Here is a 19,876-nt window from a genome sequence, read left to right as displayed (position 1 = left end):
GGAACAGTTAGAACTGAGCACCTTGCTTGTGGGAGTATGAAATGATATCTCTACTCCAGAAAAGAACTAAACATACTCAGATCCTATGGTTCAGCAGTTCCAATACTAGGCATTTTCCTAAGAGAAATGAAAACACAACTCCACAGGAAGATTTGAACAAGATCATACGGAGCAATTTTATCCATAATAGCCCTAAACAGCAAACAGCCTAGGTGTATGTCAACAGAGTAGATAAATAAACTCGTATATGTATCCAAAGCAATACTCCTCAGCAATAACAAGGAATTACATACAATAACATTACACTTCTGTCTGTGTGTGGAAAAACAGTTGAAGTAAGAATTGGAGGACTTTAAAATGAGCAATAGCAACTACCTACCCCTATAAACAAATAAATCTTTTAGTGACTCCGTTTTCTTTACTCTAAATTTATGCTCCTTAACCTGGGGGCATTGAGATCAGACTAAGAAGGTTGTAGGAGGTGAGCACAGTGAATCCAGGAACATGCTTTTTTCAGGAAGATCTATGTTCAACAGAGATAATGGATCTACTTGGAACAAAATTCTAGTAGGATGTCAAAGTAATTATGAAGCTGACAGGAGAGTTCTCTCTTCCTCATGTTGCTATAAGTCTTTGGAATCCTTGAGCTCTTCCTATACCCAGACATAAAGAATATTTGGAAAAAACATATATAGACTGCTCAAGTACAAATCAGTATTTTCTTAAGACAAAATGAAATATCTCCACTGTTGGCTTGTTTGTTTTTTCATGTATTTTACCCTAGAGTGTTAGATACCATTGATTGTAAGATGCAGTGTTTTCTTTAACAACAAATTAAACTCTGCTGTCAAATTGTGGCGGGTGGCCACACCAGCCTTCTGTTGGTTTCAAATTTGTTTCGTCTATTCCAAGAGATTTGGCAGGTTCTCCTGCCTTCATTGACATTGGTGTGTGCTAGGAAGTATCTTGCCTATTATGTAGTTACCAAACAAAAATAGTTTCGTCTTCTTGAAGATATTTTTTCTTTGGATGCCTAAAGCATTTGTTTATTGTTTTGCAAGAAAATATGGAAGTATAGTCATTCATCTAACTATGGATATTTACTTGACTAATATCAAATATGTACCCTGCCTCTCTGTTTCTGTTCCTTTATTATTTACAAAGTACTTTTTGCTTCAGTGCCAGATCATAGTATAATCATTTGAAGACATTTTAAATGGCAAAGTCAACAGGCACAGTACACATAATTCAGTTGAAGGAATGACGTTATGAACAGCTGTGATCAAGAGATATTAAAACTGGAAGGAAAATATCTGCATGTTAGATTCAAAATCTCAGAGTAGAAAAATATATTCATTTGGAATCAGACTGTATCTTTTTTTCTCAAAAAATTTTCTATAGGCTCATCAGGCATTACATTGCCTCTTGCCTAGAACCTTAACATTCATGGTACTTGATTTTTTTTTCGATTCTGTCAGTTGCCCAGGAGAGAAATAGGACTCATCAGTAATCCTTAGAGTTACTGCTGGTTTTTAATGAACTGTGTTTTATTAAACAACAGACTAGAGCAAGAATGTTACAGAACTGGGAGACCTAGGTTCTAGTTACTGTTTTGTCACCACTTCACATTCTGACTTAGGAGCTCAGTGTTCTTCCCTGTTAAATTAAACTGCTGGGTTAAATTGGAGATTTTTCAGTCCTAGCTATGCTTTAGAATCACCTGGACAGCTTTTTAAATAATGTGCATACTATAAGATTTGCTGTGGTAGAAGATAAACCTGCTAATAATAATAATAACAATAACAACAGCAGCATGCATTTATAGACTGCTTTGCTTGCATGTTCTAGGCACCGCTTCTGAGTGCCTACACGTACCCAAGGAACACATAAGGAATCCTCACAGTAGCTCTTGGAAATGACTGCTATAAATCTCATTTTGCAGAGGAGGCCAGCAGAAGCATAGATAAAGTTAAGTAATTTGGCCAAGTCAAACAGCTCCTCAGTGGTGGAGCCAGATTTAAGTCCAGGGATTCCAGCTCTTAGAAATCAAATATGAAAGTGTCACAAGGGAAAGACAAAGTCCCTAAATCTTCCACCAGGCACTCAGATATTAGGGTAATGATATGCTCCTTGGGAGTTGAACTAAAAGCTTTTGGATCCAAAGTGCTGATTTTAGGGAGCATCTTAGAATTTTACAAGCCAAGAAGACAGCTAACAGAGAAAGGGTTTAATTTTGATAGTCCTCCCATCACATTTGGGAAGCCATTTGTGTTTCCCTGATGCAGCTGTGGACGAGGAGAAGGTGAAGAGTTGTCCAAGGTCACATATCTCATAGGTGATTTTCCTGAGATGCTTCTTTGTTGTACTTAACAACATGGGATTTCTTTAAGTCCAGAAGCATTCACTGAGCTAACATCTTTTTTTTTTTTTAAGATTTTTTTTTTTTTAATTCATTTTAAACAGAGAGATAGAGAGAGAGAGAGAGCATGAGCAGGGGGAGTTGCAGAGGGAGAGGGAGAAGCAGGCTCTCCGCTGAGCAGGGAGCCGGATGTGGGACTCGATCCCAGGACCCTGGGATCATGACCTGAGCCAAAGGCAGAGGCTTAACCATTTGAGCCACCCAGGCGCCCCCTGAGCTAACATCTTGATTCCTTGAGTCAGATTTAGCTAGAAACCAGATACACAGGGACAACAGAAGTGTTTGAAGAAAAATCCGTCAATCAGCAGTAATGGGGGAAGGGAGTTTCAAAGAAAAATTCAAAATGTTCTGAGCTGTGTTTGGTGAACCAGTTAGAATATACCTTCATACCCTTTTCATCTTTTTGTTGAAAATAAACTTGCCCCTTCTAACAGAAGTCAGCATTTCACATTGTTACATATCAGCCATACTGAGGAATCAGAGGTTGGTAGGGATTTAAGAGTATTAAAACAGCAACTCTATTATTTTGAAAATAAGCCAGAGGATTAACTTAATCTGTTGCCCAGAAATAGTCAAAGAGGAATCAGATCGTACTTCAAATTTTTTAATCTTTTGCCATGTCATCTAGCAGGCTAGAAAAAAACTGAACTGTGAGGAAAGTCGGCCATTCACTCAACCCTCCAACAATTATTAGGAAGCTAAGTAAGAGGTTTTCCAGTAAGTGTTTCGCTGTTTCCTCATTGGCAGGGAAAAGTCTGTTGCTGTCTTGGAGCCTGTGATTTTGATGGTCTTTCTCTTATTTAGATATTGCTTGGATGACCAAAAAGCATTAGAAAGAGATGGGGGATTTTCTGAACTTCAGTCTCGTCTTATCCGTTACGAAACCCAAACCACCTGCACCAGAGAAAGTTTTCCGGTACCCAAAGTGTTGAGCCCTCTTCCATCACCTGCCGTCTTGTCAGAGCCTGGAAGTGTCCCTGATGGAGAAGCCTTACAAAGCGAGCTCCGAACTGAAGTATCTCGACTGAAAAGGAGATCAAAAGATCTGAACTGCCTTTATCCGCAAAAAAGGTGATCTGTTAAGTGCATAAAAATAGTCTCTTGACAGAAAGCGTGTTAATCCCTAATCTTTTTTTTTCAAATTAGTCTTTCCTATTTTTAAGTAGCTTTCTGCATAGATCATAGATTAATTCCTTTGTGTCAGGAATTTTATTTTTATTGTGAGCAGTTATGATTATGCTTATAAGTTATAAAAAGAAATGACTTAGGAGGCGCCTGGGTGGCTCAGCCATTGAATGTCTGCCTTCGGCTCAGGTCATGATCGCAGGGTCCTGGGATCGAGCCCCGCATCAGGCTCCCTGCTCCGCGGGAAGCCTGCTTCTCCCTCTGCCAGTCCCCCTGCTTGTGTTCCCTCTCTCGCTGTGTCTCTGTCAAATAAATAAAATCTTTAAAAAAAATAAAATAAAAAAAGAAATGACTTAGAAAAGACACAATTTCTTGCTTTCTGTGCTAATATACAGTGCATTAGCACGATGGATTGTCAAGTTGTTAAGCCATGGAACACTAGCGGTCTGATCCAATAGATTAAGTAGAGGAGCTGCTTTATCAAAGAGGGTGTTTCTTGCTGTAGGTCTTCCTGCCTTCTCGCACTGCCTGCGCTGGCCCCTTAAACACTGTTTCTGTAACCTGTAACTTTAAACACTACGTAATATTATATGGAACTTTTCCAGATCCTTTTTTTGCTAGCTAAGTAAAATGTCCATATACTAGAACAGAAGTTTTCATAAACACTCTCATTTCCATTGAATTTATATGTCTTTAGGATCTTTGTCAAATTTAGGTCTTTAGCATCTAAAGAATCTTAAATTCTTACTGTTATGTAAATCTTTCAAAAAGTATAAAATATTATTACAGTGCGACTTTTAAATATTTTTTTTTTGAGCAGTTAAAAATATTAGAATACTATTTTCCTGGTATGGAATAACTAAATTATTTTTATGGGGACTTTACAAATTCATGGTACTTTTTAAATGTGATAAAGCTAAAAAGCAAATCCGTTAACATTTCCGATACTGTATTTTGTAACAATATTTCTTATTTGTGACTTGCGACTAATAAAAAGACATGTGTTCCAGAAAAGAAAGTACACTGTGGCCTGTGGGTTAGCAGAATTGACGGATATGAGACCCTATCTTGTAAAATGAAATTTAAACATTTTCAAAAGATTGAAACATGAGCCCATTTTGTAGTTTTATTTGTATTTAGCACCTATTTATTTTGCCCGGGTAATCACATGGGTACAATAAGCATAGGTTGTGATGTCTTTGTCAAAATTATCTTCATAGAAAAGTGTAAGTACTTAACAGATGATTATGAAATTTACAGATTTCACCACCTAGAGTGCCAGAGCTGATTTATGTGAGAAATTATAAATTGATGGGGAGGGCGACAGTGATAACTGCTTGTTGCTTTTCCTAATTAGCTGAAATTCTAGTTATTCCTTGCTTTGTATGTTTTAGTCACTATTTGAAGACCTAAGAGAGCAACTTTATAGTATGATGTCACATTACTTATTTAAAGCAGTAGTAGCAAGAAATTTTGTTTGCTTTTCATGGGTTTATGTTTCAGTAGATCTGGTTGTCACATTTGGGACAGAAAAATGGACCTTGGTGTTGAGTCACTTAATCTGTGTTTTTGATGTATTTCTCCACAATAGACTTGTGAAGTCTGAAAGTTCAGATTCTCTTCTTCCTCAAACAAGTGGCAATACTAATCATCATCATCATGCAGTGACATCCAGAAAACCCCGAGCAGAGCGATCATTATCTGTGACTTGTCCATCAGTTCCAGTTCTAAGCTATGAAACTCCAAAAGTCACTACAAAGGCCAGTTCAGGTCAAAAAAGTGTGCATGGATCAAAAACATCAAGGCAAATTAAGGAATCAAGATCACAGAAACACACACGGGTAAAGATTTATTTCCTGTCTCTTAGTTCTACATGAGAAGAAATTCCTTTATTTGGTTCATTTAAAATGTATCTCTAAAATTTTATGAGTGAAATGAAATGGTATCTATAATGTACTTTAAAACAATCCAGTGTAAGAAAGATAATGGGTAAGTGGGCAGAGCTATAAATGAAACAAAATTAGCCACAAATTGATCCTCATTGAAACTGGTTGATCTATCAAGATAAGGATTTGTTATAAAATGTTCTCTCTACTTTTCAGTGTTCGAAATTTACCATAATAAAAAATAAATACATCCCCTTGTCTATCCCTAATGTGTGTAGTTTTTACACCCAGATTTTGATTCAGAACTCATGATTTGAATTCCTCTTAAATATATTCCAGTCATGGGGCGCCTGGTGGCTCAGTCATTAAGCGCCTGCCTTCGGCTCAGGTCATGATCCCAGGGTCCTGGGATCGAGCCCCACGTCAGGCTCCCTGCTCAGCAGGAAGCCTGCTTCTCTCTCTCCCACTCCCCCTGCTTGTGTTCCCTCTCTCACTGTGTCTCTTTCTCTGTCAGATAAATAAATAAAATCTTAAAAAAAAAAAAGATATTCCAGTCATTTCTTCCTAACAAATTATCTGATGACATGTATGACCATGTATATGTTCCAGATCTCTTTTTTTTACCAGTTGTTTTATCTTAATGAACTTATCTGTCTTTCACATAGTTACATGATTATGCAATTCACAGAACTGAATTCTAAAGATAAAATAATACGTTTGTACCTTTTTCAAGAAATATTAATCGTACGTTATGTTCTATTCAAGATACTGAAAGAGGTAGTTACGGAAACCCTGAAGAAACACAGCATTACTGAGGCCCATGGCTGTTTCACTGCATGCAGCCAACGTCTCTTTGAGATCTCCAAGTTCTATCTGAAGGTACGGTGTCTTCTCTACTAATAGCAAAATTGAAGTCATGTTCTGATGTTCCTCTTTGACATAAAGTAATATTTAGTGAGTATTTTTTACAGTGATAACTTATAACTTGTTGCCAGATATTTTTTAAAGTGGAGATAGAAAAATTGGAGCCAAAATATTTTATATCTGACTTGTTTGATTTTTGTCTTCATATGTAGAAAACTACATTTTAACTGGTATCCTCAGTATTTCCCTGACTAGTCTTTGGCTTAAGTTGATAATAAGCTTCAAAACATATGTATTTTATTTTTTTAAAGCTTTTTAAAATGTATTCACTTGAGAGAGAAACAGAGAGCACAAGCAGGGGGAGAGGCAGAGGAAGAGGGAGATGCAGACTCCCCACTGAGCCGGGAGCCCAACATGGGGCTGCATCCCAGGACCTGGAGATCATGACCTGAGCCGAAGGCAGATGTCCAACCATCGGAGCCACCCATGCACCCCTCAAAACATGTTTAGTTAGTAATTTTAGTATATAGTAAAAAGACAACTGGAATGGGTATCAGAATACCCCAATTCTAATTTTGGTTCCATTATCAGCTAGTTTTGACACACTGGACAGATCAGCCATTCAGATGATGTGTCTATAAAACTTAGATGGTGTTAGATTATCTCCAGTGAAGAGTTTTTGACTCAGTCACAGTTTTGTGTGGGCTCCTGGCATGCATTCAATTCACCTTCTTTTTAAAATCTCTCAAGAAAGATGGTATTAAAGTACAAAAACAAAGAAAAGAAGAGAGAAGAAAATGTTGAGTCTCTTGTTGAACAAGACAAAGCCCCCAGAAGTGTGGTATCACAGAGTTAAAGAAGTTCGAACCTAAATGCCTGCCCAGTGGAGTGCCAGTGAGAATCAAACCACTTCAAGGGACACAGTCTCCGAGGTGCTTAGGATTTGAAGATACCGGGTATCATAGAAAGCAGGGATGTGGTGTCAGGTGGAAGATAGGGGAATTGAATAAAGATCTACAAAGTGAACTGGGGATCCCTCAACTGCCCCTACAAGTCCTTCTCCCACAGGGGTGACTACAAGGTATACTGCACGTACTTCTCTTCCCCCACCTCTGTGACAGTGCAGGAAATAGTCTCTGGAGAAAAAAGAATTAAAGGCCACAAGGGAAAAAACCAACTGGCCTCCTAATAACCCTGCCTTGTAAAGCCACCAGACAGAGCTTCCACTAAGATTTATATCTCATTTTTAAATATGATTGGACTGCCAAGGATTAGCAGACTTTTGAGACTTTTCCAAAAAAGAGATGCCAAAACATAAAGGAATGAAGGGAATTCTTAAGGGGCAGAAAGCTATAGAAGACTTTATAAAAACTATAATTCTCTCAGAAAAAAGATAATCGCATCCATAAAGCTGGAACAGGATGCTGTTTCCAGAAACTGTAGAGAATATGAAAGCTCCTCGAAATTAAAAATACGATAAAATCAATCCAATAGAGAGGCTGAATAGTTGAGATTAAGAAAGTTACCAGAAATTAGATGACAAAAACATGAAACATAGGATCAGAAAATGGGAGGACTAAATCCAGAAGATCCAATATGCTAATGATAGAAGTTTTAAAAATAGAGAATAAAGGAGAGCAAACTATCAAAAATCTAACAAAGTTTTCCAGAACTGAAGAACACAAGTGCCGTGATTAAAAGGGCACACAGCTTGTCCATCCCAGTAAATGACAGTTCTACAACAAGCTACCTCATTGTGGAATTCCATACCTCCTGGAATAGAACACTTCTTAAAAGCTTCCCAGAAAGAAAGTTTGCATATGAAGAACTGAGAATCAGAATGGCATTAGACTTCTCCACATTAAGTTAATGTTGTATGCTAGAAGACAGTAGAAAAGTATCTTCCAATCTGAGGGAAACGGATTTACCTAGTATGTTATACCTGGTCACAAATTCAATCAGGTGTGAGGATTCGGTAGAGATATTTCAGATGGTGAAGGTCTAAAAAAATCTGTCATTTGTATACCCTTTGGAAGCAACTGCAAGAGGATGAAGTTCAGCAGAACGGGGACTGAGTCAAGAAATAAGAACTAACCCAGGGAGCAGTTAGACTAAATCAGAGCAGGCTGTGGAGAAAGATCGCCAGGGGAAAAAATAAGAATAATAATGAAAATCAGATTTTTTGAAAAACTGAACCGAGAGGTTACCCAGTGTATTTGAGTATTTGAAACAACTTTGCTATTTGTACATTTAGTCAATTGATTGCAGCATTTGGCAGGGGGGACTCAGAATTACATACATGGCAACCTGAGCAAATATGATTTAACTACAGGTTAAACGAAATGTGAGAAGATAATTATAATAACATTACTTAGCTCAGGACTGAACTGTATGTACATAGGTATAATAATGCAGACACTGACTATTTACTGATCAAAACTGGTGCAACAGTTACTGAGAGGAAGAAGAGGGAGGTGGCGGGATTCAGAGACCCGAATCCACTACCTTTGTAACTGCTTGTTACATTGTCTAAATCATTGTCTAAATTTGTCTAAATCATTTGTCTAAAATTGCTAAATCAAAAAGTAGCAGCATAAGCGTATTATTTAGAAACATGAAGATATAAATAAGGGAAACAGCTGAAAAAACTGAAAGTGGTTTTTTCTCCTCTGAGAAGCATAACTCAGAGGGACAGCAGAGGACTGCTTTTTTTTAAATACAATTAGATTTTTTTTTAAATTTACTTTGTAATCTAATTTGATATAATCATATTTTTTAAAAGTCAGAGATTTCAGTTTCCTTTCCTATGTCATTCCCTCTTTGTTATGGAGTAAAATAACCAAAAAGAAGAGAGAGAAAAGATATTTTATCTGAAAAATAAATATAAATGCTGTATATTCATTTCTTGTGTACCAAAGCATTCATGGATACTCATAATCAAGGATGGGGCTTAGATTTGGTTAGTGCTGCTGGGAATATGAGGTTAGAATCACAGAAGTTTGGGGCACCTAGGTGGCTCAGTCAGTTAAGCTCTGCCTCGGCTCAGGTCATGATTCTGGGGTCCTGGGATCTGCTTCTCCCTCTCCCTCTGCCACCCCCTCTGCTTGTGCTCTCTCTCTCTTTCAAATAAATAAAATCTTAAAAAAAAAAAAAAGGAATGACAGAAATTTATGTATGTGTGTTTTGTTGTTAGAGTATCTTGATATTTGGGGATAAAGCTAAATTATAATACTTCGATTTTTTTTTTTTTTGTAGTATTTCCTGTGTCACATTGATACTTGTAGAATGATTTAGGATAATGTCAAGTTTATTTAATAATGACTTGTTCTCTGTAATTTAATGTACAACTTGTGAAACGCTTTATTTTGTTATTTTTAGGATCTTAAAACTTCAAGGGGTCTATTTGAAGAAATGAAGAAAGCAGCAAACAACAATGCTGTACAGGTAAATAACTTTCTCCTAAGAAATTACATTCAATTAACTTGCTATTTTATTTCAGGGTAGCTACGATGCTGTCATTTTTGCTGTGTAAGAACTCTCTTTAAAATACTTAATAATAGACTAACGCAAACAGAGCATTTAGGAGTACTGAATAGACTGCTGTTAACAAAAGGGTTTCTAAAGATGATGTTAAGAAAGAAAAACTTCGGGCGCCTGGGTGGCTCAGTTGGTTAAGCGACTGCCTTCTGCTCAGGTCATGATCCTGGAGTCCCGGGATCGAGTCCTGCATCGGGCTCCCTGTTTGGTGGGGAGTCTGCTTCTCCCTCTGACCCTCCTCCCTCTCATGCTCTCTGTCTCTCATTCTTTCTCTCTCAAATAAATAAATAAAATCTTAAAAAAAAAAAAAAAAGAAAGAAAAACTTCTTTTAAATAATCCAGAGAGCTGGAAAAATTAATCCATTTTGAATAGTTGTTTTCAAAGTTTGGTTTAATTTCTTTCTAGTGACCCTTTGAAAACAATTGGGAAAAAAGGTAAGAAAACAGAGCAGAATCTTTATTGTGTTCAGTGAGGACCGTTATTGTACTCTGCAGTAGAAATCCAGCTTCAGTTTTATTTTCTTCAGTTAGAAAATAAAATGTGTTTTGAAGATAAAATGTGTTTTAAGATTTTGACATATAACTTTCTATTTTAAATTTTCTACCATACTCTTTTAAAGTTTTAAGTGTATCTTTTTCTGTCCCTTGTGTTTTCAGTAGAAATAAACCATAATCATATTTTTTCTCCTTCTAGGTGATTGAATGGGTATTAGAAAAGACAAGCAAGAAATAACACGGAATCTTTCTCTTTGGACAATTATAAATTGGGCAGAGCTATTATTTGCTACTTCCTTAGTTTGAAAATTATAAATTTCAAACTTTATTAAAAGAATAGATATTACATCTCTAAAGAATTTCATAAATATCCAATATTTATATAGTCTTGAGGATGCTCAGTTAATGTGTTCTTTAATTGTATACTTATTTTATAGTTTCACTATATTTTAATTTTTAAGGTTAATAATTTTATATGTTTTTGAATTTTTACTCTTTGTTATTTAATAATTTCCAATAAATTGAAAATGTTACTTCTTTTCTTCTTGGAAAATGTCTTTGTTGGCAGACCTGTTTAAATTACTGAATTTCCAGTAAGGTATTTCCAGTGGCTTTTCTCATGTGACCCAACAGCATACTTAATCGGACGATTCCTGGTTTAGAAAATATTGGTAAAAAAATTCATACAGGTAGCCGTCTTCCCTTAGCCCTGCCCCAGAGCCACTGCTGTTGAAGCTATCAACGTTTATTTGGGATTAAAAACGAAGAAAGGGCAGAAATTGTGAAAATAAGATAGAGTAAAAATGACTAAGTAGAGACTGCCCACCTTTCCCATGGTCTAAAATCTGGGAAGTGCAGAAAATACAAAACAGAGTTAAAAAAAAAAAATTCCAACATTGCCTCACTATCTATATGTGACCACTGTTAATATATTTTTTAAAGATTTTATTTATTTATTAGAGAGAGAGAGAGCAAGCATGAGCTGGGGGGAGGAAAGAGGGAGAGGGAGAAGCAGGCTCCCCACTGAGCAGGGAGTCTGACTCGGGCTGGATCCCAGGACCCTTGAGATCAGGATCTGAGCCGAAGGCAGACGCTTAACCGACTGAGCCACCCAGGTGCCCCACCACTGTTGATATTTTAAAAATATATATATATTCCTCATATCAGTGAGATCATATGATACATGTCTTTCTCTGATTGACTTATTTTGCTCAGCATAATACCCTCCAATTCTTAATCTCAGGAAACAAACAGGGTTGCTGGAGTGGTGGGGGTTGGGAGGGATGGGGTGGCTGAGTGATAGACATTGGGGAGGGTATGTGCTATGGTGAGCACTGTGAATTGGGTAAGACTGTTGAATCGCAGATCTGTACCTCTGAAACAAATAATACATTATATGTTAAAAAAAAAAAAGAAGATAGCAGGAAGGGAAAAATGAAGGAGGGGAAATTGGAGGGGGAGACGAACCATGAGAGACTATGGACTCTGAGAAACAAACTGAGGGTTCTAGAGGGGAGGGGGATGGGAGGATGGGTTAGCCTGGTGATGGGTATTAAAGAGGGCACGTACTGCATGGAGTGGTATATGCAAACAATGGGTGCATATGGGTGTTATATGCAAACAATGAATCATGGAACACTACATCAAAAACTAATGATGTAATGTATGGTGATTAACATAACATAATAAAAAAAAGTTAAAAAAATATGTAATTATTTTTAGAATATTTTTAAAGTGGGGGTCATCCATATGTGTGTATGTGTGCTTATATGCATATGTGTATTTATTTATAGCCTGCTTTTCACTTAAAAATGTATCATGAATTTTATATCATGTATCATTTTAATTACTGCATAATATGAGGGAACCACAGTTTGTTTAACAAATCCTCTTTATTGGACATATAGGCTTACTTTTTCCCTATTATAAATAAAACTATAATGAATCTTCTTAATACATCACTAGTTATTTCCTTAGTATAACTTTTTAGGAGTGGAATTCGTGGGTCTTAAGATTGATGGTAATATTTCCAAATTGCCCTTCTGAGAAATGAGTTTGGACACAGACCAGGAGAGTCCCTGTTTCCTTTTTTTGATGACTGAAAATAGTGATGATGAGTATTTTATTTAGAATATATAAAGAACATTTACAGTTTAAAAATAAGACATTACCTAAGGGTTTTTTTTTAATAGGCAAGGAGTTGAAAAAACATTTCACAAAAGAAGATACAGGAATGGCAATAAACACATGAAAAGATGTTCAGTATCATCAATCATCAAGGGAAGGCAAATTAAAACCATAACGAGATGCCACTAAACACCCACTAGAATGGATACAATTTTAAAACTAATGATACCATGGTGACTATGTGGAAATCTCATACCTTGCTGATGGGAAAGGAAAATGTTACAATATTTTGGAAAATATTTGACTTTCTTATAAAATTCAACTTAATACTTAGCATATGACTGAGCCATTCCCCTGTTTACCCCTGTTTAGGTAAATTAAAACCTATATCATACAAAAACTTGAACCTAAATACTCATACCAGCTTAATTTTTTTTTAATTTGTTATTTAAATTCAATTTAGTTAACATACACTATATTATTAGTTTCAGGAGTAGAATTTAGTGATTTATTAGTTGCATATAACACCCAGTGCTCATTACATCAAGTACCTTCCTTAATGCCCATCACCCAATTACCCCATCCCCCTACCCACCTCCCCTCCAGCAACCCTGTTTGTTTGCTATAGTTAAGAGTCTCTTACGGTTTGCCTGCCTGTTTTCATCTTATTTTATTTTTCCTTCCCTTGCCCTATGTTCATCTGTTTTGTTTCTTAAATTCCACATATGAGTGAAATGATATGATATTTTTCTCTGACTGACTTGTTTTGCTTAGCATAATACCCTCTAGTTCCATCCAAGTCCTTGCAAATGGTAAGATTTCATGCCTTTTGATGGCTAAGTAATATTCCATTGTATACATATACCACATCTTCTTTATCCATTCATCTGTTGATGGACATCTTGGCTCTTTCCATAGTTTGGCTATTGTGGACATTGCTGCTATAAACTTTGGGGTGCAGGTGCCCCTTTGAATCACTATGTCTATATCCTTCGGATAAATAGTGTAATTGCTGGGTCATAGGGTAGCTCTCTTTTTAGCTTTTTGAGGAACTTCCATACTGTTTTCCAGAGTGGCTGCACCAGTTTGCATTCCCACCAACAGTGTAAGAGGGTTCCCCTTTCTCTGCATCCTCGCCAAGACCTGTTATTTCCTGACTTACTAGTAAGCCATTCTGACTACTGTGAGGTGGTATCTCATTGTGGTTTTGATTTGGATTTCCCTGATGCCAAGTGATGTTGAGCATTTTTTCATGTGTCTATTGGCCATTTGTGTGTCTTCTTGGGAAAAATGTCTGTTCATGTCTTTTGCCCATTTCTTGATTGGATTATTTGTTTTGGGGGTGTCGAGTTTGAAAAGTTCTTTATAGATTTTGGACACTAGTCCTTTATCTGATAAGTCATTTGCAAATATCTTCTTTCATTCTGTAGGTTGCCATTTAGTTTTATCAGCTGTTTCCTTTGCTGTGCAAAACCTTTTTATCCTGGTGAAGTCCCAATAGTTCATTTTTGCTTTTGTTTCCCTTGCCTTTGCAGTTGTGTCTAGCAAGAAGTTGTTGCAGCTGAGGTCAAACAGGTTGCTGCCTGCATTCTTCTCTAGGATTTTGATGGATTCCTGTCTCACATTTAGGTCTTTCATCCATTTTGAGTTTACTTTTCTGTATGGTGTAAGAAAGTCATCCAGTTTCATTCTTCTGAATGTGGCTGTCCAAGTTTCCCAACACCATTTGTGGAAGAGACTGTCTTTTTTCCATTGGACATTCTTTCCTGCTTTGTCGAATATTAGTTGACCATAGAGTTGAGGGTCGATTTCTGGGCTCTCTATTCTGTTCCATTGATCTATGTGTCTGTTTTTGTGCCAGTACCATACTGTCTTGATGATGACAGCTTTGTAATAGAGCTTGAAGTCCGGAATTGTGATGCTTCCAACTTTGGTTTTCTCTTTCAACATTACTTTGGCTATTCAGGGTCTTATCTGGTTCCATACAAATTTTATGATTGTTTGTTCCAGCTCTGTGAAAAATGCTGGTGTTATTTTGATAGGGATTGCATTGTTACAGTCTTTGGTTTAAAATCTAGTTTGTCTGATACAAGAATGGCTATTCCAGCTTTCTTTTGATGTCCATTAGCATGATAAATGGTTCTCCACCCCCTCACTTTCAATCTGGAGGTGTTTTTAGGTCTAAAATGAGTCTCTTTTGTAAGCAGCATATCGATGGGTCTTGTTTTTTTATCCATTCTGATACCCTGTGCCTTTTGTTAGGAGCATTTAGTCCATTTACATTCAGAGTAAGTATTGATAGATACGAATTTAGTGCCTTTGAATTGCCTGTAAAGTCACTGTACCTGTAGATTGTCTTTGTTCCTTTCTCGTCGTCGTTACTTTTGGGCTGTCTCTCCATTCAAAGGATACCCTTTAATATTTCTTTCAGGGTTGATTTAATGTTCACAAATTCCTTTAGTTTTTCTTTGTCCTAAAAACTCTTTACTCTTCTTCTATTCTGAATGACAGCCTTGCTGGATAAAGTATTCTTGGCTGCATATTTTTCCCATTTAGCACGTTGAATATATCATGCCAGTCCTTTCTGATCTGCCAGGTCTTTGTGGACAGGTCTGCTGCCAGCCTTATGTGTCTACTCTTATAGGTTAAGGACCTCTTGTCCCAAGCTGTTTTCAGGATTTTGTCTTTATCTTTGAAATTTGCAAGATTCACTATTACATGTCAAGGTGTTTACCTATTTTTATTGATTTTGAGGGGGGGGGTTCTCTGTGCCTCCTGGACTTGAATGCCTGTTTCCTTCCCCAAATTAGGGAAGTTCTGAGCTATAAATTGTTTAAGTAAACCTTCTGCCCCTTTCTCCTGCTCATCTTTTGGGACCCCTATTAGATGGATATTATTTCACTTTATGGAACTGCTGTGTTCTCTCAGTCACCTTTAATGATCTAATAGTTTTCTTTCTCTCTTCTGCTTCATTCATCCTTGTTTTATTATAGCCTTTACTTGGGACTACATGTCAGTAATAGCATTTTTAATTTAGGTCTGACTAGATTTTAGTTCTTTTATTTCTATAGTAAGGGGTTGTCTAGTGTCTTCTATGCTTTTTTAAGCCCAGCTAGTATCTTTATAATCATTGTTTTAAATTCTAGTTCTGACATCTTACTTATATCCGTGTTGATTATATCCCTGGCAGTGAGTACTACCTCCTGTTCTTTCTTTTGGGGTGAGTTTCTCTGTCTTGTCATTATGTCCAGAAAAGAAAAAAAGAAAGAGAAAAGACAAAAACTAACAACAACAACAACAACAAAAAAACAAACCAGAAGAAACAAAACAAAAAACTAAATCTTGGGTGTGTTTTGGTCTGCTTGTTAAAAGAAACTAGATCTCAAAATAAGAAAGAAAGAGAAACTTATATATAGTATATATTTAATAAGTTGATATATATTATAATATATAATTATACAATCATGTTAATATATAATAATGTATATATAATAAAATAAAAATAACATGTAGTAGGAATGCAATGATGGGAAAATATATATAACATATAAAAATTAAAATTAAAAAATAATAAAAATGAATTTAAAAAATAAGAAAATAACTGAAAAAAATAATACTGAAAGACCAAAGAATAAAAGTACAAAGAATGCTACCTACTGTTTGACCCAGGACCTGAAGCTTTGCAGCCCTCTACAATCGGTCAACTTGGTGAGAGCCAGCTGTCCTTGCTGGTCCTCCGGAGGACGACTGTTGGTGGACTTGCCCTCGTGCAAATGCACCTGCAGTGTGTAGGGAGGCAGGGATCAGTGTAACCAGCTCTGGACTGCACTAGGTGGCGCTGTTTTGCTCCCTGAAGGGTTTCAGTGCTGTGGGGCGGGATGAATATGGAGGCGCCCAGCTCTTTAGCCCCAGAGCTGAAAGTTCATGCTCCCCACACTTCCTCACAGAAAAGCAGTCAATCGCTCTTGTCTCCCTAGTTTCCGTCAGAACTCTGTGTTCACCCAGGCTATAACTGAGAGTTTTGCAACTGAGTTTCAAAACTCCAAAGTTTCTGGACTCCTATGGCATGCACCCATGCTGCTCCCCCCCGGGGAGAGGGAGGTCTCCCGGTGCTTCTGCCTCTTGCTGGGCCCCTGCCAGGAGAGCAGTCTCCCTACTGTGGAGCCATTCATGGTTTATGGCAACATAGAGCAGAATGCCGATGCCTAGACTCGCTGTTCGCAGCCGGCTTCCCTGCTCCTATGCCGGAACTCTGCCACACTCAGGCACCCCTGTTCTTTTTTTTTTTTTTTTTTTTTTTAAGATTTTATTTATTTATTTGACAGAGAGAGACACAGCGAGAGAGGCAACACAAGCAGGGGGAGTGGGAGAGAGAGAAGCAGGCTTCCCGCGGAGCAGGGAGCCCGATGCGGGGCTCGATCCCAGGACCCTGGGATCCTGACCTGAGCCGAAGGCAGACGCTCAAAGGCTGAGCCACCCAGGCGCCCAGGCACCCCTGTTCTTGAGACCTCGGGGATCTTGAGACAATGCTGTCCCACCTGGGATTCTGCCCCACTTTGCCACCTGAGCACCCCCACTGAAGCAGACTTCTAAAAGTTCTGATTTTCTGCTCCACTGGTTATAATACTTTAGGGCAGCCTCCTTAAGCAGGCTCCCTCCCCTGCACTGTATCCTTGGCTATGTCACATCGGATTCAAGTCTCTGTACCTCCACCTTCCAAAAAATAGTTGCTTTTCTACTTGTAGAGTTAGAGCTTTTCTTTTCTCAGATCTCCGACTGATTTCTCAGGTGTTCAGGATGATTTGATAACTATCCAGCTGTACCGGAGGCACCAGACAAACTTAGGGCTCCCTACTCCTCCACCATCTTAGCTCCTCCTCACCAGCTTAATTCTTTTTTTTTTTTAATTTTTATTAAGTTCAATTAGCCAACATATAGTACATCATCAATTTTTGATGTAGTGTTCAATGATTCATTAGTTGCGCTCACCAGCTTCGTTCTCAATAGCACCAAACTGCAAACAACCCAAAGGTACATCAAAAAGTGAATGGATAAACAAATTATAAACCATATATATAATGGAATACTACCTATCAATATAAGAGGACAAGCTGAAATAGGCAGCCACAGGGATGACTCTCAAAATATGCCGAGAAGAAAATGCCAGATATATGAAATTATAGAACAGAGAAATACAGAGTCACAGGAAGCAAAAATGGTTTCCTGGGGCCAGATGTTGGAGTGACTGGAAAGTGGCACAAGGAAACTTTGTGGTGATAGAAATGTTCTATATCGTTCTTGTGATGGTGGCTACACTGCATACACATTTATCAAAACTGCTCAAACTGTATGCTTGCAGGTGCATCTGTATAACATGGGTACTAGAATGTTCTTTGCTACTTAATAAAATCACTCTGCGTTTATTTCCTTTTAAAATACCATTGTCCTATCAAAGTCTCCACTTTGTTCATATTCCCAGATAATTAGTAGTAGAGGGATCCTAGATCCAGTCTACTTGATTAAATTTGTGTATTCTCTGTTTTATTAGGTTGAACTGTATGAAACTGCTGATACAAACCATTTTTGCCCTCAAAATTTTGAGTCATCAAATACAGTTTCCAAAAGCACTGTGTATTTGCTGCAGCTTTGTTTGCTGCACGAGGCCGGTGAGCCTTAGGAGGTGAGTGGGTGGTGAAGGGTGGGAGGTGAAGCTGTGTGGAGAGAGGCAAGGGACACCAGATGTGTCCTTGCCAAGAAAACACAGTAACTCCCATCTGTGTTTTGGAGATTTTGTTTTGTTCCAGTTACATCCCCAAAGTGAACCAGTTATTGTGACTTGGAAAACTTTTTAGGTCATTTCAGCTGATCAGAGAAATTGGTTCCTAAACTTTTAGATGCCTTACCAGCATCATCTCCACATTGTCTACCTCATGGGCCTGAATTCCCGACTAAAAAGTGGTTAAAGATATTTCAAATAAATCTGAAAGTTGGCACAAAGGAGAGACCTAAAAAGTCCAGAAACTTAGGTCAATTTTTGACGTTTTGAGCCAGGAACTTCCAGCAAATAGCATTTAGTATAAGCTAAGCACCCGGAAGAAGAGCGGGCTGGGCTGGGTACAGCCGCACCTACTTTGGAGCTCTGCTCCCCGCGAGGAATCCCGCAGAGCAGTTGTTCTGCCTTTATAGGGGAAGCATCACAGGGACCTTCCAAGGGAAATGGGAAAGAGGGCAGAGGCTGGGCTCAGACATCAGCTATGCCGGGGCGTTATTTACCGGTGCTGGGAACAATGCTGAAAGCTCACGCTCTTTAAAATGAGAAGTTTAGAAGGAGGCCCTTGCAGGAGGGAAAAGGGGAGCCACTGGGCCCAACCAGCTAAGCTGTGTTTTGCAGAGATGGTACGTTTGGCAACACTGTTGCCTGCAGAAGCTGGAAAAGAAGTTGTACTTAATGAGCTCATGGATTCTTCAGGTTATTTCTAGGCAGAATGTTAAAAAAAAAAAGGGTGACAGTGGGCCATTTGTTTGCTAATTTAGCTGAATACGGTAAAATGCAGGAAAAGATAGATGAGCCAAAGAAGGAACTGGGTGGCTTTCCAGCATTTAGAGGAGATCCTGAGGGCTGAGGGCATTCTGAATCCGAAAATAAAATGGTTTCGCACTTCCAACATCTCAAATGGCAAAAGTTTCTAAAGGAAACAGATCAAACCTAAGGTTGCTTATGTAATCCTTTATTAAGACCTTAGAAATATTTACAGTTAGTGATTTCAAAGTAGACCCTCTCAGCTAGACAGAAGGGCTTTTAAGAATGAGGGGTGGCGTTAGACCACAGGCACGCTGACACCCAAAGGGAAGAGAAACCTGTCCTGAAAAAGAATTGTGGGTGTGGCTTTCATCTAAGGGACTAGACTAGAACCGGATACATAAAAAGCCTACAACGTGTATTTTTGAGATGTAATTCACACATCATAAAACTCACGCTGTAAAATGGATAATGCAGTGGGTTTAGTACGCTCACAAAGTTGTGCAACCATCACCACTGTTTCCAGAACATTTTCATCCCCCCCAAACAGACCTACCATTATCTACTAGCAGTCATTTCATATTCTCCCTCCTCCCAGCCCCTGGCAAACAGTAATCTACTTTATGTCTCTACAGATTTGCCTCTCCCGGACATTTCACGTAAGCTGAGTCATACAGTTCATGGTCTTGTGTGTCTGGCTTCTTTTCCTTAGCGTGAGGTTTTCAGGGTTCAGCCGTGTTGTAGTACGTGGCAGTGGCTCATCCTGGTTTAGAGCCAAATATTTCATTGTGTGACTCAGCCGTGTTTTGTTTATCATCAACTAATGGACATCTGGGCTGTTTGCACTTTTTGGCTATTCTGAATAATGCTGCTATGGACATCTGTGTACAAGTGTTTTGTGTG

At 38.1% G+C, this 19,876-nt stretch overlaps 1 protein-coding gene across 4 annotated transcripts in view; it reads left to right on the top strand.

Annotated features, from left to right (window-relative positions):
* MTBP (MDM2 binding protein) overlaps window positions 1-18,158 on the top strand; it is a 79,122-nt gene extending 60,964 nt beyond the window's left edge. For 2 of the 4 annotated variants that reach the window (XM_064587954.1, XM_064587952.1), the window contains 5 exons: window positions 3,224-3,490; window positions 5,136-5,385; window positions 6,196-6,309; window positions 9,673-9,738; window positions 18,002-18,145. In XM_064587954.1, the coding sequence (XP_064444024.1) occupies window positions 3,224-3,490; window positions 5,136-5,385; window positions 6,196-6,309; window positions 9,673-9,738; window positions 18,002-18,130 (826 nt within the window). In that variant the 3' untranslated portion in view covers window positions 18,131-18,145. Of the gene's footprint in view, window positions 1-3,223; window positions 3,491-5,135; window positions 5,386-6,195; window positions 6,310-9,672; window positions 9,739-10,525; window positions 11,514-18,001 lie in introns of those variants that run through there. The other 2 variants (XM_064587953.1, XM_045895971.2) reach the window with 2 other exon arrangements.
* The last annotated feature ends 1,718 nt before the right edge of the window (window positions 18,159-19,876 follow it).

The sequence above is a fragment of the Mirounga angustirostris genome, unplaced genomic scaffold (assembly GCF_029215605.1).
Source record: "Mirounga angustirostris isolate CCGP_5_RB_7025 unplaced genomic scaffold, mMirAng1.0.hap1 SCAF_4, whole genome shotgun sequence".
NCBI classification, from domain to species: domain Eukaryota; kingdom Metazoa; phylum Chordata; class Mammalia; order Carnivora; family Phocidae; genus Mirounga; species Mirounga angustirostris.
Note: the sequence above shows the minus strand (reverse complement) of the source record. Positions and strands in the feature narration are given on the sequence as shown.